General features: G+C 37.6%; 2 protein-coding genes across 8 annotated transcripts in view; one reads left to right on the top strand and one right to left on the bottom strand.

Annotated features, from left to right (window-relative positions):
• Positions 1-4,255, top strand: part of RNF2 (ring finger protein 2) — a 55,094-nt gene extending 50,839 nt beyond the window's left edge. For all 7 annotated transcript variants that reach the window (XM_015446977.4, XM_074030985.1, XM_065537824.2 and 4 more), the window contains 3 exons: positions 149-421; positions 1,887-2,058; positions 2,290-4,255. In XM_015446977.4, coding sequence (XP_015302463.1) covers positions 149-421; positions 1,887-2,058; positions 2,290-2,391 — 547 coding nt within the window. In that variant the 3' untranslated portion in view covers positions 2,392-4,255. The remainder of the gene's footprint in view (positions 1-148; positions 422-1,886; positions 2,059-2,289) is intronic.
• Positions 4,256-20,868: 16,613 nt separating this feature from the next.
• TRMT1L (tRNA methyltransferase 1L) overlaps positions 20,869-24,978 on the bottom strand; it is a 39,746-nt gene continuing 35,636 nt past the window's right edge. Inside the window, exons 14-15 of the mRNA XM_015449925.4 lie at positions 23,171-23,297; positions 20,869-23,061 (exon numbers count right to left, since the gene is read on the bottom strand). Of these exons, the coding sequence (XP_015305411.3) occupies positions 22,809-23,061; positions 23,171-23,297 (380 nt within the window). The 3' untranslated portion in view covers positions 20,869-22,808. The remainder of the gene's footprint in view (positions 23,062-23,170; positions 23,298-24,978) is intronic.

A 24,978-nucleotide genomic window follows, 5' to 3' on the forward strand; every position in this document is an offset into this window, starting at 1 on the left:
ATGTGGGAAACAATGTCATCCAACTCAGAGCAAATTCAGTTACCAGTATGTTTTGGAATTCTAAAGTTCAGTAGCAAACATGTTTCAGATTTGTTGCTTTAAAGGCCTAAAAGTAAATTTTATGCATCCTTTTTTCCCTCTTGACTAGACTGCAGCGAGGCAAGAAACAACAGATTGAAAATGGTAGTGGAGCAGAAGATAACGGTGACAGTTCACACTGTAGTAATGCCTCCACACATAGCAATCAGGAAGCAGGCCCTAGTAACAAACGGACCAAAACATCTGATGATTCTGGGCTTGAGCTTGATAATAACAATGCAGCAATGGCAATTGATCCAGTAATGGATGGTGCTAGTGAAATTGAATTAGTATTCAGGCCTCATCCCACACTTATGGAAAAAGATGACAGTGCACAGACAAGGTAAGTGTGTGGATTAGTTTCAGATTATCTAAATTCAGAATGTTTACTTTGGAGGTAAAAGGCAGTCTTGTGTAAGAAGTAGGAGCAATATTTGTCATCCCATTGATTGTGGTGGTTCAGTTACTAGCTGCCTAGATTGTTCTTTTCTTCCTTCCTCCCTCGTGCTTTCCACCCAAAGTTGCACATCTGAAAGGAATGACTCTCCTTGGTAGAGAAGGTAAAGGGGCCCATTCAAATTTCTCAACAATGATACTAGAGTACCAATAGGTTCTAAAACTCATGCTGGGAAGAATGGCACTTTACCACCGTATCTCCAGCACACTGCCTGCCATTGAGTACAGATAAGCATCAAATATTTATTGAATGAGGGATTGAATGATATATTATGCTTTAGAAATCCTCAAATTCACTTTTTTTTTTTTTTTTTTTTTTTTTTTTTTTTGAGATGGAGTCTTGCTGTGTCACCAGGCTGGAGTGCAGTGGCGTGATCTCAGCTCACTGTAGCCTTTGCCTCCTGGATTCAAGCAATTCTCCTGCCTCAGTCTCCTGAGTAGCTGGGACTGCAGGCTCGTGCCACCAAGCCTAGCTAATTTTTATATTTTTAGTAGGGACAGGGTTTCACCGTGTTGGCCAGGATGGTCTCGTTCTCTTGACCTTGTGATCTGCCTGCCTTGACCTCCCATAGTGCTGGGATTACAGGCGCAAGCCACCGTGCCTGGCCTCTTTTTTTCTTTTTTGAGATGGAGTCTTGCTCTGTCTCCCAGGCTGGAGTACAGTGGCGCCATCTTGGTTCACTACAACCTTTGCCTCCCGGGTTCAAGCGATTCTTCTGCCTCAGCCTCCCCTGAGTAGCTGGAATTACAGGTGCCCGCCACAACACCTGGCTAATTTTTGTATTTTTAGTAGAGATGGGGTTTCACCATGTTGGCCAGGCTGGTCTCGAACTCCTGACCTCAAGTGATCCACCTGCTTCAGCCTCCCAAAATGTTGGGATTACAGGTGTGAGCTACCACACCCGGCCCAAATGAACATTTCTATGCTTAGTCTTAAAAAGACATTTTAATTCTTAGACAATAAGAAATTAGCTTCTATTCTGTTTCTGTTGCTGCTATAGCCAGCAGATTCTGGTCATTCAGGTTTGGGGGATATGTTGTTCCTTTTTCCCCCTTAGTGCTTTGTGTATTTGTTTGATTTTTGTCACTGTGTATCATATTTTGCAGAAGGTAAGGTAGGTAAAGCTTTCGTGGACTGACAGTAAGATATTGAGTGTTTACTTTTCCCTCTTCTGTGCCTACCAGTAGGAAATTTAGATTGTAGAGCAGTAGATTTCTGATATTATTTTGTCAACAATTGAGACATTTCCATTTTACTTAGTTTTTAAGAAATGTATTAGTTCCATAATTTAAGTACATTTTTCTCATTGGCATATTCTAGATATGAAATTTTTAATTATTTATTCTTCTAGATACATAAAGACTTCTGGTAACGCCACTGTCGATCACTTATCCAAGTATCTGGCTGTGAGGTTAGCTTTAGAAGAACTTCGAAGCAAAGGTGAATCAAACCAGATGAACCTTGATACAGCCAGTGAGAAGCAGTATACCATTTATATAGCAACAGCCAGTGGCCAGTTCACTGTGAGTATTTAAAATAATAGGCTGTTGAAACTGGGAGCACATTGACCAACTGAGTGGCAAGTGGTGGGGTAGAATCTAATAAATAATGTAAAAAATCGTAACACAGTGTTAAGTAACAAGTAGTTATTCCTAAGATTGAAAAAAAAGATTCTGTGGACTTCAATTTTAGTTTCATTTCATTATTGTAGTTTGTGCAGTTTTCATAATTTCTTTCTTTCTTTTTTGTTTTAGGTATTAAATGGCTCTTTTTCTTTGGAATTGGTCAGTGAGAAATACTGGAAAGTGAATAAACCCATGGAACTTTACTACGCACCTACAAAGGAGCACAAATGAGCTTTTAAAAACCAATTCTGAGACTGAACTTTTTTATAGCCTATTTCTTTAATATTAAAGATGTACTGGCATTACTTTTATGGACAGATCTTGGATATGTTGTTGAATTTTCTTTCTGAGCCAGACTCGTTTACGCTATTCAAATCTTTTCCCCTTAATTTAAGATTTCCTTTTTGGAAGGGATTGCAATTATTCAGTATTTTTTTCTTTCCTTTAAAAAAATATATCTAAAATTTCTTGTTTTTTTTTTTTCCCCACAAAGTGTGGTTCCACTTGGAGCACCCTTTTGACCCAGGAGTTTTTCATTTTCTGTATTCTTATAAGATTCAGTTGGCTGTCCTTTTCCCGCTCCCCTTAAACGATTTTTAATCATGCAGAATGTTAAATATGTATTCTGACTTTTTTTCCCCCGGAGTCTTGTATATTTATAGTTTTCTATATAAACTGTAGTATCTTCATGAAGACCCAAGGCTCAAATTTACTGTCCTTAAAAACAATTCTCATAGGATTATTCTTTTCATGGTATTTTCTTCCATAATATCTCATTTTAAAAAGAAGTTCTTTATGAACTTAGTGTCCATTGTCATGCAATGTTATTTTTTTTCCGTTCTTTTTCCCCGTAATTTTGGAATTTCTGGTCCTGGAAAGAATCAAACAAAATCTTAAGTTCTATGAGAACTTGGTTCATTGACAGATTTTGCTGAAGAAAGAAAAATTAAATTGGTAGTAAAATATAGTCTTCAGGTATATATTTGAGAGTGCTTTTTTTGTATTAGTTCTGCTGTCACTTCATTTCCTTTATTATATGTGATTTTTTTCCCATTAAAATACCAGAGATAATGGAGATATTTTGCACTTTAGCCTTGATGAAAAGTACAAGATATGTTCAGAACTTCCCTAATTTTTTTCTTATTTGTAGCCACGTAAGTTTCAAGAATAACATGGCACACAGAACAATGGAAAAAAGTTTGTTTCCATTGGAAAAGTATATCATTTTGGGGTTGCCACATCAGTTTATAAATTTGGCGCTCTTCTAACTACACTCTGTAGAAGGTTAATGGAGCTTGAGCCCTGCTTTGATACGTAGTGAAAGATAATTCTGTAGAAAAACGTCAGCCAGTAGGGTAAAGTCATTCTACTGTTCTTAATTTTTATGCTGAGGGACAATGTTGGGTGTTTGGGAGCCAGAAGGCTTTTTTGACAGGTCAGAAATAAGATTGACTTGTGTGTTGTATTTCATCTCTCTCCAGACTCTAGGTATGTTTCCAACTTTATATATCACAGTATTTAAAAATACATGTTTGCATTGAGAAATTAACCCTAAAGGGTTTTTGATAGGAGGGTGTAGACCTCCAGTACCTTTGTAACTAAAGTCTGTCTAGTCATTGTAAATATTTATCTGTCAGTTTTGACAGATTGGGGCCAGCTTGATGTTTTAAATCTTCAGCCCGGTATGAAAACTTAAAGGTATATATTCAATTTTTTACCATTTTATTGAAAATATTTAAAATCTGTTTTTACAGGGTTTTTTTTTTTTTGTAATCTGTGCCATGAAATTTGAAAACCACCAAAAATCAAGGGAACTTTTATATATTCAGTTCATTTTCTGGTGTAATGTTAAAGTTGTATAGATTATTAATGCATGCCCACTGAATATAACCCTGGTTTTGTGATAAAACTGCTTAGATTTTGTTGATGACGTTAGATTAGTAGTTGCATTAAATAACTAAATTCCCATTGTGATTATTAATTGAAATTTTGTCTTTAAGCAGAGAGTTATTTGTGAATATAAGCTTTGCGCTTAGAGAATGTATGTGTTTTTATCTGTCAGTATGGGAGGATATAAACTGCATCGTTAGTGAAATTATTGGTTGTGTAATCCTTTGTGAAATATAATTCTAGGTATTTGATAGGGTATTGAGTGTATTTTGTGTGTGGATGTGTGTTGGGGTAGGGGGAGAGGAGATGCTATTGGGCATCACTACCAACCAAGGTTTCAAAAAGTATTATCTAAGTAATTTCTGTTACCACTATCTCAACTGAGGAACAAAAGGCTCACCACATGTGGTGTGAAGGCTTTGGGTACTTATTTCTAAATTTTTTTAATGGTAACATACACATAATCAAATTTACAATTTTAACCATTTTAAAGCACGTAATTCAGTGGGGTTAGGTAAATTCACTATCCTGTGTAATGATCACTACTGTCTACTTGTAAAACTTTTTCATTACCCCAAACAGAAACTCTGTGTGCAATTAAAGTAATGCATTTCTCTTCTTAACCCTTAGCAACCTCTATTCTACTTTCTCTTTTTGAATTTGACTATTTTAGGTGTCTCGTGTTAAGTGGAATCACACATTATTTCCAAGGTTCATGTGATAGCATGTATCAGAATTTCATTCCTATTTATGGCTGAATAATATTGTATGTATATGCCACATTTTGTTTATCCATTCCTCTGTTGATGGAGACTTTTGGTAATACTGCAGCGAACATTATTGTAGAAGTATATAATTGAGTTCTGCCTTCTGTTATTTTGGGTATATATGAAGGAATAGAATTACTGCATCATATGATAATTCTATGTTTAATTTTTTGAGGAACTCCAAACTGTTTTCCATAGCAGCTTCATTCTTTTATATTCCCACCACCAATGAACAAGGGTTCTGGTTTTTTTGCATCCTCTATAATACTTGTTATTTTATTTTCTTCTTTTTAAAATAACTATCCTAAAGGGTATCCTTATGATAGCTGTCTTATTGGATGTCTCCTTTCATTGTGGTTTTAATTTGCATTTCCCTAATAGCTTGTGATGCTGAGCATCTTTTCCTGTACTTATTGGCCATTTGTGTATTTTCTGTGGAGAAATGTGTATTCATGTCCTTCACCCATTTTTGATTGGGTTCTGTTATTGTTGAGTCGTGGGCATTCTTTATTCTAGCTAGTAATCCATTATCAGATACATGATTTGCAAATATTTTCTCCCATTCTGTGGGTTTTCTTTTGATTCCCTTGATAGTGTCCTTTGATGTACAGAATTTTTTTGTTTTGGTGAAGTCTAGTGTATGTGTGTTTTTTCTTTTGGCTGTGCTATTAGTGTCATATTCAAGAAGATTGCCAAATCCAGTGTCATGAAGATACTCCTCTTTTAAGAGTTTTGTAGTTTTAGCTCTTGGTCTTTGATCCATTTTGAGTTTTGTATATGGTGAAAGTTCAGTGTCCAGCTTTGTTCATTTGTATTTAGATATCCAGTTTTCTTAGCCCTTTCTCCACTGAATGATCTTGGTGCTCTTGTTCTAAATCATATGTGAGGGTTTATTTCTGGGTGTTGTATTCCATTGGTCTATATGTTTGTTCCTATGCCAGTACCACACTATTTTGATTACGTTAGCTTTGTAATAAGTTTTGCATTATATAATTTCTAACCCTTTGAGCCTTAGGAAGACAGTATTTCCTTTGTGTACATTTGAGAAGACAAAGGCTCAGGATTCTGATTTGGATAACTAAATGTGAGGTAACTGAAATGCCAAGTGAGAAAAGGCATCTCTTAAATTCCCATTGCATTTCTATCCAGAAAAGTTTCAGTTTCCCCCAAAATAGCCTCAAACCCCCCCCCCCCCCAAAAAAAAAATCACACTCCAGAGAATTATCACTCTTGACCTGTCTGGAACCTCACTGAAAAGCTCTTTTCTCTGAGCATGTCTTTGACTGGACTCAGCTCACTTTGCTTAAAAAGCTCTATTTGCATGGTGTTTGTGAAAAATAGTTCCCTGCAGTTGTTTAACACAGCAGTTGCCTGAGGCATGTGGGGCTAAAAAGCAGCTGACTAAAAAGTAAGAAATGTAGAGGGTTTTGAAAAGTTCCATTATGTTCCTGGGAATCTCAAAGGCCATGCTTATGTGCAAGACTGTTTGCATGTCCAAGAAAAAAATCTAAGGCACTAACCTCACCTGTAGCTGGCATTGAGGCTGTGTGCCAGCAGAAAGTGAAGGGAAAGCCACAGTTGTAAACTATATGCTGGAGTTTTGAAGGCATATCCCAGACAGAGTGCTTTAGCAAGACAGAGACTTACTGGTTCAGAGCATTTGAAGAAGTTTGTCTAGTTATTAGCTGACCGCTAAGCTAATGAAGCAGAGACTTCAGTGGTCACAGCAGAGAATGCACACATTACAGGGTTAGTCAAAAGAAGGCCACTAAACAGCAAACACAACAAACCCTGGGGACCTAAAGGGATTCTGATTTCCAGAGTTGCCACATTGTATTACAGTCATCTCCCCAGTATCCACGGTTTTGCCCTCGTGGTTTGTTACCCATGGTCAACTGCACTCTGAAAATACTAAATGGAAAATCCCAGAAATAACTCGTAAGTTTTAAACCTTTGGCAATTATTTCTTCAAATACACACTTTCTGCCCCTTTACCTCCTCTCCTTCTGGAACTCCAGTTCTGGGTGCTAGTACAATTGACAGTGTCCTACATGTCTCTGAGGTTCTACTCCTTCACTCTTGTTTTTCAGACAGGATATTCTATAATATCTGCACACTGTTCTGAGTAGCCTGAGAAAATCTTGTGCCATTCCACTTGGGGCATGAATTATCCCCGTGTCCAGCATATCTTTGCTGTATATGCTACTCGTCCATTAGTCACTTAGTACCTGTTATGGTTACTAGGTTGATTGTCATAGTATTGCAGTGTTTGTGTTCATTTTACTTAATGGCCCCAAAATGCAATGGTAGTGATGTTGACAATGTGGGTATACCAAAGAGAAGCCATAAAGTGCTTCTGTTAAGTGAAAAGATACGAGTTCTTGACTTAATAAGGAAAGAAAAAGTAAATTATGCTGAATTTGGTAAGATCTGTGAGAAGAACAAATCTTTTTTCTATGTCAGAGTTGAGACAAATCTCATGAAATTGTGAACAGTATATTGCTATGATTGTATATTGTTGATCTGCCTAATTGATAAACTTTACCATAGTTATGTGGGTGTAGGAAAAAACATAAGAAGTACAGGGTTTGGTACAACCTGTGGATTCAAGGATCCACTGGGGATCTTAGAACATATCCCCAAGGATGAAGGGGGGACTACTGTATTTTAAAAGCCTAGTTTTCAACAGAAAATTACAAGACATATAAAGAAACAGAATTGTCTATGAGGAAATCCAGATGTTGAACTAATTAGACAAATACTCTTTGTCAGCTTTTAAAAACATGTTCAAAGATCTAAAACCATGTCTGAAGAACTAAATAAGAGAGGAATGTCTCACCAAATAAATACCAATAAAGAAATTATGAACAAACCAAATGGAAATGTGGACTGAAAGATAAAGGAATCAAAATTTAAAATTCACTAGAGTCTCAACAGTGGATTCAAACTGGCAGAAGAAATACCTTGAAGACAGGCCAATTGAGAATATCCTGTCTGAAAAACAAGAGTGAAGGAGTGGAACCTCAGAGACATGTAAGACACTGTCAATTGTACTAGCACCCAGAACTGGAGTTCCAGAAGGAGAGGAGGTAAAGGGGCAGAAAGTGTGTATTTGAAGAAATAATTGCCAAAGGTTTAAAAATTTGATGAGAAACATTACCTGCACATTTAAAAAGCTCAACAAACTACCATATAAACTCAAAGAGATCCACAAAACTAAGAGTACTGTGAACAGCATGAGAAAAGCAATTCACAAACAAGGGGTCCTAAATAAGATGAACAGCTCACTTCTCATAATAAGCTACCATAGAGGCCAGGATGCAGTGAATGCACATTCCCAAGTACTGAAAGAAAAAAATAGCCAAGAAATCTTTATCAGTAAAATTATTCCACAAAAACGAAGGAGAAATTAGTAAGACATGCCCACATAAACAAAAACAAAGACTATCACTAGTAAACCTTAACTACAAGAAATACTAACGGGAGTTCTTTAGGCTGAAATGAAAGATTAGATAGTAACATGAGTCCACACAAAGAAATAGCACTGGAAAAGGTAACTGAGTAAATATAAAAGACAGTATAAATGTGTTAGCTCAGGCTGCTATAACAACGTATAGACCAGATGGCTTAAACAACGGATACTTATTTCTCATTCTGAAAGCATGGAGGCCAGAAAGAAGTTGCAGAATATTTTCCAGGTGCTGAAAGGAAACTGCTAATCCAGGTACCTTAGCAAAAACATCCTTTGGTAATGAAGGGAGAAGAATTTGCTGCCAGCAGACCTGCTCAAAAAAGAATGGCTAAAGGAAATTCTATAAACAGGAGGGGCATGATAATAGAAGGAACCCTGGAACATGATATATAGAGAAAGGACGCAATGAGAAAAAAAAAATGACTAAATTGAATACACTCTCCTCCTAAGTTCTCTAAATGTTACTTGTTGGCTGAAGTAGAAGTTATGCCATTGATGTTCAAAATGTATGTAGAGTTAATATTTAATGATTATAAACAGGAATAGTTAAAGGGAGGTAGGTTTTCTATACTTCACTTGAATTGGTAAAATCAGTAGACAAGTTGTTTTTATCTAATAGAGCAACCACTAAATGTGGTTTTATAGTGTTTATGCAGAGATACACTCTAAAAGTAGAATTCTGAAAAATGTTCAAGTAACAGGCAGAAAATGAAAAACAATACAACAAATACAGAAATACATTGTATTTCTCAATAGAAATACAATGGGAATTTAAGAGATGCCTTTTCTCACTTGGCATTTCAGTTACCTCACGTTTAGTTATCCAAAATCCTAAGCCTTTGTCTTCTCAATGCACACACAAAGGAAATACTGTCTTCCTAAGGCTCAAAGGGTTAGAAATGATATGACGCAAAAGTTATTACAATAAAAAACCCACTTAAGCCCTAATATATCAATAATTACATGAAATGTAAATAGTCTAAATATACCAATTAAAAGATTGGGAAATTAGTTTAAAAACATGACCCAGCTGAGGCCGGGTGCTGTGGCTAACGCCTGTAATCCCAGCACTTTGAGAGGCTGAGGCGAGTGGATCACGAGGTCAGGAGATCAAGACCATCCTGGCTAACACGGTGAAACCCCATCTCTACTAAAAATACAAAAAATTAGTTGGGTGTGGTGGTGGGCGCCTGTAGTCCCAGCTACTTGGGAGGCTGAGGCAGGAGGATGGTGTGAACCTGGGTCCACCTCCTGGGTTCAAGCAATTCTCCTGCCTCAGCCTCCTGAGTAGCTGGGATTACGGGCACGTGTGCCACCACAGCCGAATAATTTTTGTATGTTTCTAAATCATCCATGGGTCAAAGAGAGAGTCTCAAGGGAAGTTAAAAGCAAACAACTCTGGACTGAATGAAAATGAAAATACATCAGAATTTATAGGATATAAAGTGTTGAGGGAAATTTATAGCACTAAATGCATACCTTCAAGCAGAAGAGTCTCAATAAATTACCTCAAGAAACTAGAAACTCAAGGTCCAAGCAGAAGGAAGGAAGATAAAAGCAGAAGTAGATGAAATAAAAGGAGAATTACAATGAAATAAAAGGCTGGTTATTTGAAAAGATCAATAAAATGGACAAATCTCTAACTAAAGATAAATGAGAGAAGGAAAGAAGACACATATTATCCACACCATGGATGAAATGGGGGATATACTTACCACTACATACCCTACTGACATCAAAAGTATAAGAGAACAAACAACTCTACACATGTAAATTTGATAGATGAAGTAGACCAATTACTTAAAAAACAGAAGCTAACACAACACACCTGATATTAAAAAGATAATTTACATAGCCCTCTAGTATTAAGGAAATTGAATGCACAAATTAATAACTCCCCAAAGAAACCTTCAAGCTCCAGTGATTTCACTGGAGAATTCTACCAAATGTTTAAAGAGGAATTAATGCCAATTCTACAGTCTCTTTCAAAATATAGGGGAGAAGGGAACATTAATTTATTTCATGAAGTTGTTATCACCCTAAACCAAAACCAGACAGATAGTTAAGAAAATCACAGGTCTGCATTTTTGATGAATATAGACTAAAAATCAAAAAAAAAATTTGGCAAGTAGAATTCAGTAATATACACAAAGAATTAAGTATTAATGACTTGGAGTTTATTTCAGATGCAAGGCAGTTTCAGTATTCAAAATTCAGTTAATGTGATCTTCCATATTAAGAGGCTAAAAAACAAAATCAACTGATGCAGAAAAAGCAGCTGATGAAATTCAACACCCATTCATGATTTATAAAACTCTCAGAGGCCTAGCATGGTGGCTCATGTCTGTAATCCCAGCACTTTGGGAGGCCCAGGCGGGTGGATTGCTCAAGCCCAGGAGTTTGACCAGCCTGGGCAACATGGGGAAACCCTGTCTCTACAAAAATTAGCTGGGCGTGGTGGCATGCACCTCTGGTCAGTCCCAGCTTCTTGAGAGGCTGAGGTGGGAGGATCACCCAAGACAAGGAGGTTGAGGCTGCAGTGAACCCTGATTGCACCACTGCACTTCAGCCTGGGTGACACAGTGAGACCCTGTCTCAATAAAAACAAAAAACAACTTTCAGAAAATTAGGAATAGAGGGCAACTTCAACTTGACAAACAGCATCTACAAAAAAATCCTATGGCTAACATTATATTTAATTGTGAAACACTTCAGTTCTCCCTGTGATTGTGAACAAGTATGCTGTCATTACTTATTCATCATGGAAATTCTAAAAAGAGAATAAAGAAATAAAAAAAATGCATACAGATCAAAAAGGAAAAACTATCCCTATTTGCAGATGACATCATCGTCTACATATAAAATCTTCAGAAATGTGTAGAAACACTTCTAGAACTAATAAGTAAATTCAGCAAGGTTGAAAGATGCTAGATAAACATAGAAAAAGAGTATTTCTGTATATTAGTGATTAACATGTGGACACTGAAATTTTAAAATATCACATAACTTTTTTTTTTTTTATAAAAAGACTTCTTTGTAAATATACAAGTTAAAAGAAAAAAAAAGTAGCTTTTATCCCAGGAATGCAAGGTTGGTTCAACAAACAAGTCAACTGATGTAATATACCAATAAAGTACAAAACTGACATAATCATCCATTACAGATCCAGAAAAGCATTTGAAAACAAACTTCAACCTTCTGTGACTAAAAAAAAACCTCAACAAAAGAGGAATAAAAGGAAACGTATTAAAAAGGCATTTAAGAAAAAACACACAGCTAATTTCATACTTAATGGTGGTAGAATGAATGTTTACACCCTATCTTAATTTTCTAAGGTTTTCATAACAAATTATTCCAAACTTGGTGGCTTAAATTTGTTCTCACAGTTCTGGAGTCCAGAAATCTGAAATCAAGGTGTCAGTAGGGTGGATTTCTTATGGAAGCTGTGAGGGAGAATCCATTCCATTATACTGTCCTAGCTTCTTGTGGCTACTGGCAATTTGTGGCATTCTTTAACTTTTGGATGTATCACTCCAGTCTTTGCCTCCCCCCCCACTTTTTTTTTTTTTTTTTTAAGATGGAGTGTTGCTCTGTTGCTCAGGCTGGAGTGCAGTGGCGTAATCTCGGCTCACTGCAGCCTCTGCCTCCCAAGTTCAAGCGATTCTCCTGCCTCAGCCTCCTGAGTAGTTGAGACTACAGGCATGTGCCACCATGCCCAGCTAATTTTTTGTACTTTTATCAGTAGAGATGGGGTTTCACCATGTTGGCCAGGCTGGTCTCAAACTCCTGACCTCAGGTGGTCCACCAGCCTCAGCCTCCCAAAGTGCTGGGATTACAGGCATGAGCCACCATGCCCAGACTTTGCCTGCATCTTCACGTGGCCTTCCCCTCTGTGTCTATGTCTTCTTTTCTGTCTAAGGACAGCTGTTATTGGATTTAGGATCCACCTTAATCCAGGATGATTTCATCTCAAGATCCTTAATTACATTTGTAAAGACCCTTATTCCGAATAAGGTCACATTCTGAAGTCTGGGTAGGCATGTCTTTTGGGGGCCACTATTCAATTCATTATAGTACACTCTCAGATCCCTCAAAATTCAAGTCTGTCCCACAGGCAAAATACCTTCATTCAATCCAACATCCCCCTAAATCAACCTATTCCAGCATCAACCTGTACATCTAATACCTCTTGTAAATATTTTTTAACCCACAAAGCCCCAAATCTTACCTAATCAGGTATGGGTGATACTCTTGGGTATGATCCATCGTAGGGCATAATTCCTTTCTATCTGTTGACCTGTGGACTAGAAAACTATCTGCTCCCTAAATACAATGGTGGGACAAGCATTGGATAGCCAATCCCATTCCCAAAGGGAGAAGGAGGAATGAATTAAGGTATCACAGATCCCAAACAAGCTCAAAACCCAGCAGAGAAAATTCCATTAGGTTTGACAGCTTGAGAATTACCCTCTGCAGCTTAATGCTCTGCTCTCTGGAGTCATAGTGTTCCACACTCTGGGTCCATGGAGGCTCCTTTGGCTCTCCAGGGGGGCCACCTGTCTGCCCTCTGCTTTTGCACCTGTGCCTCTGCTTTTGGAGTTATTCTTTCCTCTCAAAAGGTAGCACATGTTTGCGGTTGAGTAGCCCTATCAGCCTGTTCCCTGCCTGTAGAATTTTGAGAGTCCAACAACCTTTTGCATTTTGTATAGTCTCTGTCCCTTTCATTCTAAGCCGGGCGATGTTTCTGCTGCTATAACATTCTCAAAATCCTTGTTTGTCTCCCATGTCTCATCCCATGGAGGTCCATGCCATTAGACAAGGGAGATCTTGTTGATTGATAGACCTATCTCTTGATAGATCCTTCCTGGATAACCCCATCTCTATTTCTGGCTTTTGCTAAGACAGTTGATTACATCCACGAGTCACACACCTAATCTCTTCAGCAAAAGGTTGTCCAGCTGCTCCCTTGGCCCTCTCTCCACAGCATGCCTTTCCAACAGTATATTTGTTACTTAGCATCCTCTGCAATCAGGATAGGATGAGACTCTCGAAAATCTTCAAGTGCTGGTTGCTTTTTGCCTAATAGTTACCTCCTCAATTTATCTCTTTCCTCTCACATTTTATTCTAAGCAGCAAGGAGAAATCAGGCTGCGCCTTCAACACTTGTTACTTGAAAATCTCAGTTAAATATCCAAGTTCGTGGCTTATAAGTTCTAGTTTTTACCCAACAGTAAAACATAACTTAGTGGGTTTTTCTGTTTGTTTTGTTTTGACATGTAGTCTTGCTCTGTCACCCAGGCTAGAGTGCAGTGGCGTGATCTCAGCTCACTGCAACCTCTGCCTCCTGGGTTCAAACAATTCTCCTGCCTCTGCCTCCCAGGTAGCTGGGACTACAGGTGCACAGTGCCACACCTGGCTAATTTTTTGTATTTTAGTAGAGACGGGGTTTCACTGTGTTGCCCAGGCTGGTCTCAAACTCCTGAGCTCAGGCAATCTCCCACCTCGGCCTCCCAAAGTGCTGGAATTACAAACGTGAGCCACCGTGCCCGGCCCTGTGTTTTTTTTTTTTTTTTTTTTTTTTTTTTTTTGTGTGTGTGTGTTTTTTTTTTTTTTTAAGAGAGTCTCACTATGGTCTTCACAGGCATGATCATGGCACACTACAGCCTCAAACTCCTGGGCTCAGGTGATCCTCCTGCCTCAGTCTTCTGAGTAGCTGGGACTACAGGTGCATACCATCATGCCCCACTAATTTAGCCAAGTTTTATGCCACTTTATATCAAGGATTGCCTTTTCTCCAGTTTCCACTGTTAGGTTCTTCATCAAAGACCTCACCAGAAGCATTTATTAATATTCATATTTCTACCAACATTCTGTTCATGAGAATATATTCTCTAAGATAAAAAGCTTTCTATAACATGTACTTCACTTCCTTTTTAGCCCTCTCAAGAGTCACATTTAACATCTATATTTCTTCCAAGTTTTTCTGTCTTCAAGGCAATCTAGGTGGGAATTCAAGACCAGCCTGAGCAACATAGTGATATCCTGTTTCTACAAAAAATAAAAAATTTAGCCATATATGGTGGTGCATACCTATAGTTCTAGAACAAAAGCAAGCAAAACTCAAAATGGATTCAAGACTTAAGACCTGAAACTATAAAACTGAACTGAACTACCTGAAACTGTAAAACTAGTAAAAATAAAACACAGGGAAAAAGTTTTTTGACACTGCTCTGGGCAATTATTTTGTTTGATATGACCTCAAAAGCACAGGCAACAAAAATGAAAATAGACAAATGTGATTCCATCAAACTAAAATGCTTCTGATACAGCAAAGGAAACAATCCACAGAGTGAAAAGACAACCTACAGAATGGGAGAAAATATCTGCAAACCACACATCTAACAAGGAGTCAATATCCAAAACATATAAGGAATTCGAAAAACTCAAAAGCAAGAAAACAATCTGATTAAAAAATGGGCAAAGGACTTGAATAGACATTTCTCAAAAGAATACATACAAGTGGACAATAGGTATATGAAAAAATGCTGAATATTACTAATCAGGAAAATGCAAATTAGATATCACCTCACATTTGTTAGAATGGCTATTGTGCAAAAAGGAGATAAATATGGGCAAGGGTATGGAGAAGGAACCCTTGTACACTGTTAGTGGGAATGTAAATTAGTATAACCCTTATGGAAAACAATATGGAGGTTCCCTACAAAATAACAATAAAACTGGGTTTGGTGGCTCATGCCTGTAATCTCAGAACTTTGGGAGGCTGAGGTGGGAGGACTGCTTGAGGCCAGAAGTTCGAGGCAACAGTGAATCATGACTGTGCCCCTTCATCCCAGCCTGGATGACAGAGCAAGACCCTCTCTCTAACAAAACTATATGATCCAGCAACCTCACTCTTGGTATTTATCCAAAGAAAATGAAATCATTCGTCAAAGAGATATCTGCATTCCTATGTTTATTGCAGCCACTCCAATTTTGTTGCAGCATTATTCACAATAACTAAGATATGAAATCAACATAAGTGTCCACTGATGGATGACTGGATTAAGAAAATGTGTATATATACAATGGAACACTATTCAGCCATTTGAAAGGGGAATTCTGTCATTTGTGACAACGTGGATGAAACTGAAGAACATTATGCTAAGTGAAATAGGCCAGACATAAACGAATACTACATGTTCTCACTTACATGTGAAATATAAAACAGTCAAACTCACAGAATCAGAACAGTGGTTGCCTGGGGCTAGGGGTTGGGTATAGAGAGGGATTGGGAGATGCTGTTAAAGGGTATAATTAAAAATTTTTTAAAAAACAAAGATGCAAAGGTGAAAGAAGAGATAATGCAATGCCATGGACTAAATGTTTGTGTTCCCCCAAATTCGTACGTGAAAATCTAAGCTCCAATATGACAGTATTTGGAGTTGGGGGCCTCTGGGAAGTGATTACACATTGTATATACATGTAACAAGATATCCCATGTACCCCCAAAATACGTACAATTATGATATATCAATTTAAAAATACAAAATAACCCTAACAGAAGTACTAGAATGTAATGTGAAATGTATATCACAGAAAGTAATAAAGGCCAGGTGTGGTGGCTCACGCCTATAATCCTAGCATTTTGGGAGGCTGAGTCAGGAAGACTGCTTGATCCCAGGAGTTCAAGACCAGCCTAGGCAACATAGGGAGACCTCATCTCTACAAAAAATTTAAAAATTAGCCAAGTGTGGTGACTCATGCCTGTGGTCCCAGCTACTCAGGAGGCTGAGGTGGGAGGATCACCTGAGCCCGGAAAATCAACGCTGCAGTGAGCAGTGATTGCACCACTGCACTGCAGCCTGGGAGACAGAGCAAGACTTTATATCAAAAAAATAAAATAAAGTAATAAAAAGATGGAAATAGAGTAAAAAATAATAATTAAATAAATCTACCCAGAAGGTCTGAAATCTGAAAGTTTCAGGAAGAGAAAGATGAAGGAAAGAAAATTATTAAACAATGTAAGAAAATTACTGTGAGGTGAAGGACTTGAATTTCTTAATTTCTTTTCTTTTCTCTTTTCTTTTTTTCTTTTTTTTTTTGGAGAGGGAGTCTCGCTCTGTCACCCAGGCTGGAGTGCAATGGTGCAATCTTGGCTCACTACAACCTCTGCCTCCTGGGTTCGACCTCCACCTTCAGGATTCTCCTGCCTCAGCCTCCCAAGTAGCTGGGACTATAGGCACGTGCCACCACACCTGGCTAATTTTTTGTATTTTTAGTAGAGACGGGGTTTCACTGTGTTAGCCAGGATGGTCTCGATCTCCTGACCTCGTGATCCGCCTGCCTTGGCCTCCCAAAGTGCTGGGATTACAGGTGTAAGCCACCACGCCTGGCCAGGACTTGAAGTTCTCAAGAACCCAGAGAATGCCTAGCACAAATAATTTTTTTTAAAAGATGCACAGCAAGCATAATATAGGATAAAAAGATGCTAACATTTCCAGAAAGTGCGCGCGCGCGCACACACACACACACACACACATATTCTCCCTCTCTTCTCTCTGTTAAAAAGATCAGAAATCATAGAATGGATGTCTCAACAATTGTTTAAGAAAATTAAATCATCTGTATCTTCTGTAGTTTTTTGTTTTTTGTTTTTTTTTTTTGAGACAATTTTGCTCGTTACCCAGGCTGCAATGCAATTGCACAATCTCGGCTCACTGCAACCTATGCCTCCTGGGTTCAAGAGATTCTCCTGCCTCAGCCTCCCCAGTAGCTGGGATTACAGGCATGTGCCATCATGCCTGGCTAATTTTTGTATTTTTAGTAGAGATGGGGTTTCACCATGTTGGTCAGGCTGGTCTTGAACTCCTGACCTTAGGTGATCCACCTGCCTTGGCCTCCCAAAGTGCTGGGATTACAGGCGTGAGCCAGTGTGCCCGGCCTTCTGTAGTTAGAATTTAATAGATAATGCCTAAAATGGAATACAGGAATACTATTGAATACTATTGGTATATTATTTTCTTTTGCTTTTTTTTTTTTTAAAGATGGAGTCTCGTTCTGTCACCCAGGCTGAAGTGCAGTGGCGTGATCCTGGCTCACTGCACCCTCCATCTCCCAGGTTCTAGCAATTCTCCTGACTTAGCCTCCCATGTAGCTGGGATTTCAGGCACACGCTGCCATGTCCAGCTAATTTTTTGTATTTTAGTAGAGATGGGGTTTCACCGTGTTGCCCAGGCTGGTCTTGAACCCCTGAGGTCAGGCAATCCACCCGCCTCTGCCTCCCAAAGCGTTAGGATTACAGGTGTGTGCCATCGCGCCCAGCATGGTATATTATTTTAAAATAGTAAGTAGATTCTTAGCTTACCTCTTTCACTCCTAAGAATTAACTGGACTTGCTAAATAATGTATATGTATTGCTTTGGCAAAACCAAACCAAAACTAGATGAAAATAAAACACTTGCACTCTTGGCTCATTTCTGTACCTAAATATGGTGTAACCTTGGCCAAATATCTTAGTTCTTTAACCCCATTAGCAGTGTTTTCTCTGATGGAGGGGTTGATGTTGTCTATGGTTCTTTCTATCTGTAAAACATGAATTGCTTTATCTTTGAAAGTACAGCAGGTCCTCAAAAAAGTGTTTTGTTAAAATGTTGATGACCAAAAAATAATCACTTCCCTGGTGGCGCCGTTGTCTGTGTGGAGTCTGCCTGCTCTCCCCACATCTATGTGGGTTTTCTCCTGGTGCTCCAACTTCCTCCCACATCTCAAAGATGCCCATATTGGGTCACTGATGTGTCTACATGTGCTAGTGTGAATAAGTGTGAGTGTGTGTGTGAGTGCACCTTGCCATGGGATGGGCATCCTGTCTAGGGCTGCTTCCTGCCTTGTGCCCTGAGCTGCTGGGACAGGCTCTGGCCATCTGCTACCCTGAACTGGAATAAGCAGGTTGGAAAATGAGTAAATGAACACAAATTCTTGTAAAATAAAAATGTGTGAAGTAAATCATAATCAAAAAGGTGTCTATGACAAAAAAAAAAGATGCAGTACAACAGTGCTCAGTGAGCCCACCATATTTGTTATTGTGTTTGAACTGTGCAATGGTAGGAGGTGCTCCTTATAATTTTTGCTTTGCAAACATTTATTACTCAGTTTAAACCCCCCACCATTACAATTGCTGTCACTCAGATTTACCAAAACTTGGGTAAATTGTTGTTTTTATTGATCTTTCTTAGATGTATGCATGGCTCACATGTATTTCAGTGTTTAATATTAGAAGTGTTTGGGGTCTCTACTTAGGAGTTTGGTGATGTTTTTGTGACCAGGAATGTGGTGTAGGGACTTAATTCTTGTTTATATTAATTATCCTATGGTTAAGTTGGTTTCATTATAAGTCATTTTGTTTAAAGTCACGTTTCCAAGAGCCTATCAGCAGCAGTAAGTGAGGACTTTACTGTGTGTAACAAAATCTTTACGGATTTGGACTTCAGAGAGGAGATTCTCACCAAATGTATTGAGATTTTCAAGTTGTAACTGATTATTGAGAGAGATCTGGAGTTCAATGGGCTTTTATCTTTTAGCTTCAAAAGGTTGAATTTGCAGTGATTTTTCTATTAATCTAAAACTAAAGCTCTGGAACAATATTGGCCATAGGAAATGAGAACGAAGTTGATAACAGTGTTTTCTATATAGGCATAGATTATAAAGTATAGTGGTTAAGAGGTTTTAGAAATGGAAAATGTACAATAGGGCAGTGGTTAACTATTCTTTTGTGATTAATTCTGTTCCATAAGTTTCTACCGGACTGCCTTTGGCCAAATAAGTATTAAAGTAATCTTCTATTTTACGTACATCTTTATGTGTTATTCAATAAAGGAAGATTACCAAGTGGCTAAAGCATGAGCTCTGAAGTTGGCCCGGGACTGGATCCTGGTTCTTTAACTAGCCAGTTTTAGAGTGGCACTGGATAAATAAGTTAATCTTGTTTAGCTTGAGTTTCTTTTTCTATGAAGTGGGGATGATCATAACTACTGCTATGGATTATATAGTCTATGTAAAGACAGCACTGTGTAGTACTAAGTCTCATATAAATATAAGCTATTACAATTACTATTCCACTTTCTAGGGAATGTTTTTCCTAGGATTCTGCAAGCTGGCAGAATCCCTATCTTGTTGGGTCTTACAAGAGTAGGGAAACTGGTCAGGAAAAAGTGGTATTCTGAAAATAAGAGTTTTGGGAAGACTTCGATGAGTTGAGTATCCTAAATCCCAAACTCCCCACTTGAAGGTGAAGGAACCCCTTAGATATGCTTGTTACCTTGACTGACCAATCCCTTAATAACCTCACTTAAAGGAGTTAGTTACCTTGCACAAAGAAGCCCATATGTCCTATCCCTACAATCCCTCATTGTTTCCAGGACACAGTTTGAGTCAGATCCCAGCATGTCCCAGGGAGACAAATACTATGTGTGGTCTGAAAGAGTCTTTTTTTGGATCTTAATATTGATAGGTGGAGAATATCTGTGGAACTAGATTCTGAGTATGTAGGACCTTGAAAGAAAGGACATAAATTGGGCCAAATGATTATTATGGGTAAACCTATAGCAGAGATTTTGGCTCAGTCTATCAGACTGAACAGCTCGAAGTAGTCCTTTTTACTTGGTGGAAAGACATTTTGACTCAGCAGTGGCTCATCTAAATTAGAGATGATATGCCAGAAACTCCTTGGTATGATGTAGAGAAAAGAAATCAAAGAAGAAGGGCCATGTTGGAGAGGGTTTCATATGAGTGATCCTCTAACTGTATCCCTCATAAGAGTCCAGTCAACTCTCTTTACCAAGGCATTGAGAAAAACACTTGGTGAGCAGATCACCAGCACTCCTGAAAAGCTGTATAGTCTGTCTGTAGGCCAGAGATGCCAGTGGGAGATGCTTCAGTGGGAATGCACTCCATGATTCAATGTGCATTTTCAAGACTGTATTGTGTCAGAGACAAAGTAGTGCATTCAATTGCTAGACTAGAAAGGTGGGCATGGTTACTGTAATAGACAGCAGGAACCACAGGATAATCAGTATAGTCTAACATGAGGTCTGGCTTTGGCTGAAGGATCATGTGATCTAAAGAACGAAAATGGATAGTCCTATTTGGTTTATGTTACTAAAAACTGTCTGACTTGAGCCACTATAGTAATCATGAGCCCTTATCTAATTTTCAGGTCTGACTTAATTCAATTTCTGGAGGCCTTGGAGAAAGGACTCTGACATATCACAAGTATGTATTATGTATCTCTTAGCATTCTCCAGAGTAATCTGGGGCCATTTACCAGAGCAGTTATACAGTGCAGAAAGAAATTCCTAGACCTTTTGGGCTCACCAAATATGTTGAATTAGTTCTAATTTTGGGCAACCAGAATATCACACATTTATTCAGAGTGGAGTCTTGTGGAAGTCAGTAGAAGTGGAGTTTTGCCCCAAGTCCACCACAGTGACCCCCAAACCCATCCCTTGGTTACCTCTCCCATTTCCTGAGTGTATGGCTAGAGTATTAACATTAGCAACTAGCAGAGTCAACACACTGGTTTCCTTAACTGGTTCTTTTGTTTATCAAGTTTTAATGAAAGGATACAACTGATGTAACTTTACAATGTGATAAACATTTGCAGTGTCCCAAATTACTACTATTGTTACGAGAATAAGATTGCTCAGGTTGCTCAGGTTGCTAAATGGAATTTTTAAAGTATTTCCTCTTTTGGTTGATGTAGTACCTGATCACAGAGTTCTAAACTACCTCCTATCAAATTTTTCTTTGAAAAATCTGCCTTTATATGTGAAATTAATATACACATATATTTTAGATAATAGCAATTTACAGGTTTTTAAAATTAAATTAGGATCTTTGCATTAAGCCCTACTCATCATTGATCAACACATATCATGCTGATAAGCATTTAGCAAAATTTGGGACTGATATTCAATAATATGTATTAAATCAGATAATCTGAGTGCTAGGATAGTTTGCCTCCTGGATTTATACTAATTTTTATTTTTAATAATATGAACAAAAAACTCATTCTGCTCATTTGCAGGTTATAATTTTAACTGGCAAGAATTACAGAGCAGAATTTTTTTAATGGTCATTATAGAAACTAGCTTGCACTTCACCTATTTCTTGATTTTACTGAAATTTATGACCACATTAATTGGAGAAAGGAAAATAAACTGTCTTGGGAATATGCTGTAATAGCACAAAGAGATTTTCCTTCATTTCTGCAAAATTAATATTCTATATTCATCTAATGCCCATCCACCAGATTTTTTTGTATATGTCACAGAAGTACTTTTTTCTTAGGTAGTATATTTAAACCTTTCAGTTATAATAATGACCACCCCCTCCTCCCCCAACCCCTGACTTAATGTTTGTAAAAAGTTACATACCTTAAGAAATATTTACGGATAAATATGGATTAAATCCTTGAGACAAAAACCCAAACTTTAAACCAAATCCTTTCATCCAAAATCTTATATTCAAATGAAGTAAAAATTCCATTAAGGAAACAATATATTTTTTTTCAACTAATTTTTATAGTTACATCAGCCTGGGCTAATTATACAAAAAATTTATACAAATACAAAACCAAAAATACCAAACCAAACAACAACAAAAAAACAACCCCCAAACCCAAAAACTCTCACTCTATAAGGTGACAAATTTTACTTCTGAGAGGTAGTACAACCAACCAAATGAATACTGTACGTGCATTAACTGAGGCACTTAAGATCACCCAACCTGTTTAATTTATAACCAAATCTCCCCTCTTCAGGATTTCAGTGCTCATGAACAAGTATTAGAACAATGGTCTCAATTTATTTTGACAAAATCTTACTTTGAAGTTTACTCATTTAGACCCTAAAGTTATAAAAATAAAGTACTTCTATCTCAGGCAAGTATTTAATTTCTCAAAAGCTAGTAAGAAATGAAAAGATCAATGTGGGGAGAAGTATGATTTCTTAAAAATGGGTACATATTTTAGTTTTCTAATTGTGAAAAACATTTATGACCTGTAAGAACATTGTTCTTCCTATTCTATTCAGGGTCATTTTAATATGTGAGTCTTCAGCTTCATTTTGTACACTACAAATAGGAAAACATAAACATCATGAATCAGTTTAAGCAGAGATGTGATTAAGAATTGTAAAAGATAGCTTTCATAACATACATAAAATTCCAAACACTTTGCATGTGAAAATTTTCCGAATGATTAAGCAGTAGGGTGATCTCAGTGAGACTTGGCTTCATATGAAATGCTTCCATTAAAATTTTAAGTTTGCCTTAAAACAAAAAGAACTTGGAAAGCAAAGCTCCCAAACCAGCTAAGTTAGAAACTGGTCAGTTTCTGAATGAAAATGACACTGTCTTTTTATTTTTACTCTACTGAATTGAAAGAACAGAAAAATAACTACAGTTGGTATAGAGAACTATTAGGCCATCTATACAGACACCTGAGAACCAACTCTTTTCTACGTTTACCATCTTCTGCAGCCACTTGCTTCTGCTTTGTCATTCACTGACATTTCAACTCTTTCAGTTACTGTATCTTCAGATGCTGACTGGACAAGGCTTTCTGACTGTCCTCCAGTGTAGGTGGGGGTGCTGTACTTTAAAAGGATAGATTTAAACTGCATCAGAGGTGCATCTGTGCGTACACCCATTGGGTCAAAATGAGTTCGGCTTACTCGAAAGCCTGCTTGAGATAAATAGCACAAAAACTTCTTTAACCTGCAACAAGGAAAGAAAAGAAAAAATAATCAGGTTTTTGTATTTTTAGTTAAATCACAGTATTATTAAAATATAAAATATATACTTTGTCATTCACTGGGTGTCTTACTTTGGCATATTCATTCCTTTAATGCTGTGTCTGTGAATGTTGTAATAAAAGGGAGGATGTTCAGTACTGACATCAGTCTTTTGCTTCTTGCCTAAATTTGTGATCATTTCATTACTTTTTCTCTTTCCTGCAACATACACATACAAAGTTAGCATGCTCTTAAAAATTACAAGCCAAATACTTTTATAACTATATATTTGTCTCAAGTCTAAATCCTGACACATTATTTCAACCTGTCCCTCCAATCTTAATTCTTATATTCTATTTTCACTGTCCTTCACTTATGTAATTTTCATATTTAACTGTCTGCTGAATCAGAACTTCCTTTCTACCTTCTTCAACTTCAAGTCACACTCTATTTTGTCTCCTGTAGGAAGCCATCTGTGAATTTGGGGCCAGTCACTTCACAGATTTCATTGTTGGTAATACTACACTACACTACTCAGAGTTTGATTAAGTTCTGTCATTTTTTTCTTTTCTTATAGTTCCTTAATGTGTGTAAAAGTCCTTTCTCCCCAAGTTATATTCTAAGTTCCTAAGGACAATGTCTTTCATTTTTATACCTGTATTTCTACTGAGTGCTCAGTATTGGATACATAGTGGGTCTTCAGTAATCACAAAACAAAGAAAAACAACACAAAGTCTTGAGAGCTTGGACAGAGAAACTGACAAAAGGTCAATGTTATTATCTCATTGCCTATTTCTCATCACAGCACTCAGTTTTTTCATTTTGAGTGAAAGGAAGACAGCAAGTAAGATTTTAGAACTGTATCCTTCCAAAAATCACAACATGAAAACAACTGAGATAGCTATCCAATACTATAATGAGATTTTGCCTGGTGTTCAATCCTTGATTATTTATATATGAATGTTATGGTCAAACCTTACTTCCTCAGGGAAAGTAATTAACATCTGCTTAAGGAAAGTATTCAGAAGGTGCCAGGGGCATTGACATACACCTATAGTCCCAGCTACTTGGGAGGCTGATGTGGCAGGATCGCTTGAGCCCAGGAGTTTGAGTCTAGCCTGGGCAACATAGCAAGACCCTGTCTCTTAAAAAAAAAAGTATTAAAAAGGCAAAGTTGATACATAAAATGATAAATTACATTCAAAATAAATATAAATTATTGCTGAATTGTTGCCTTTTTACATAAAAACATAAAGCAAAAAGGACAACCTGGGATCCATCCATCAAATCAGAATTATAATTTGAAATCTAAAATTTGAAATTGCATGAAATCTAATGAGGCACCTAGTCAAAGGATAGATACCCAGATTTAGTACAAGTTTTAGGAGCATCTGAGGCAAAAAATCTGATGTAATACCTTAATAGTGACTATCATCAGCAGTATACAGATTTTTTTTTTGGCCCAGTAATTTCTTCCTTTTCAAAAAATTTCAACTTTCCTTATCAATTAAAGGGTATATCTGTAGGTTTGTTACATGGGTAAATTGTGTAACGCTGGGGCTTGGAATCCCAACAACACCAGCACCCAGGCAGTGAGCATAATACCCAGCAGGTGGTTCTTCAGTCCAGGCCCCAACCCATCCCTCCTCCATCTAGTAGTCCCCAGTGTCTATTATTCCCATCTGATGTCCATGAGTATCCAAGTTTAGCTCCCACTTATAAGTGAGAGCATGGGGCTTTGGTTTTCTGTTCTTGCATTAATTTTATTAGGATAATGGCCTAGAGCTCCATCCATGTTGCTGCAAAGAGCATGATTTTGTTCTTTTTTATGGCTGCATATTATTCCATAGTACATATGTACATTTTCTTTATCCAGTCCATTGATGATGGGCACTTAGGT

This window comes from Macaca fascicularis, chromosome 1, assembly GCF_037993035.2.
Source record: "Macaca fascicularis isolate 582-1 chromosome 1, T2T-MFA8v1.1".
Taxonomy (NCBI): Eukaryota; Metazoa; Chordata; class Mammalia; order Primates; family Cercopithecidae; genus Macaca; species Macaca fascicularis.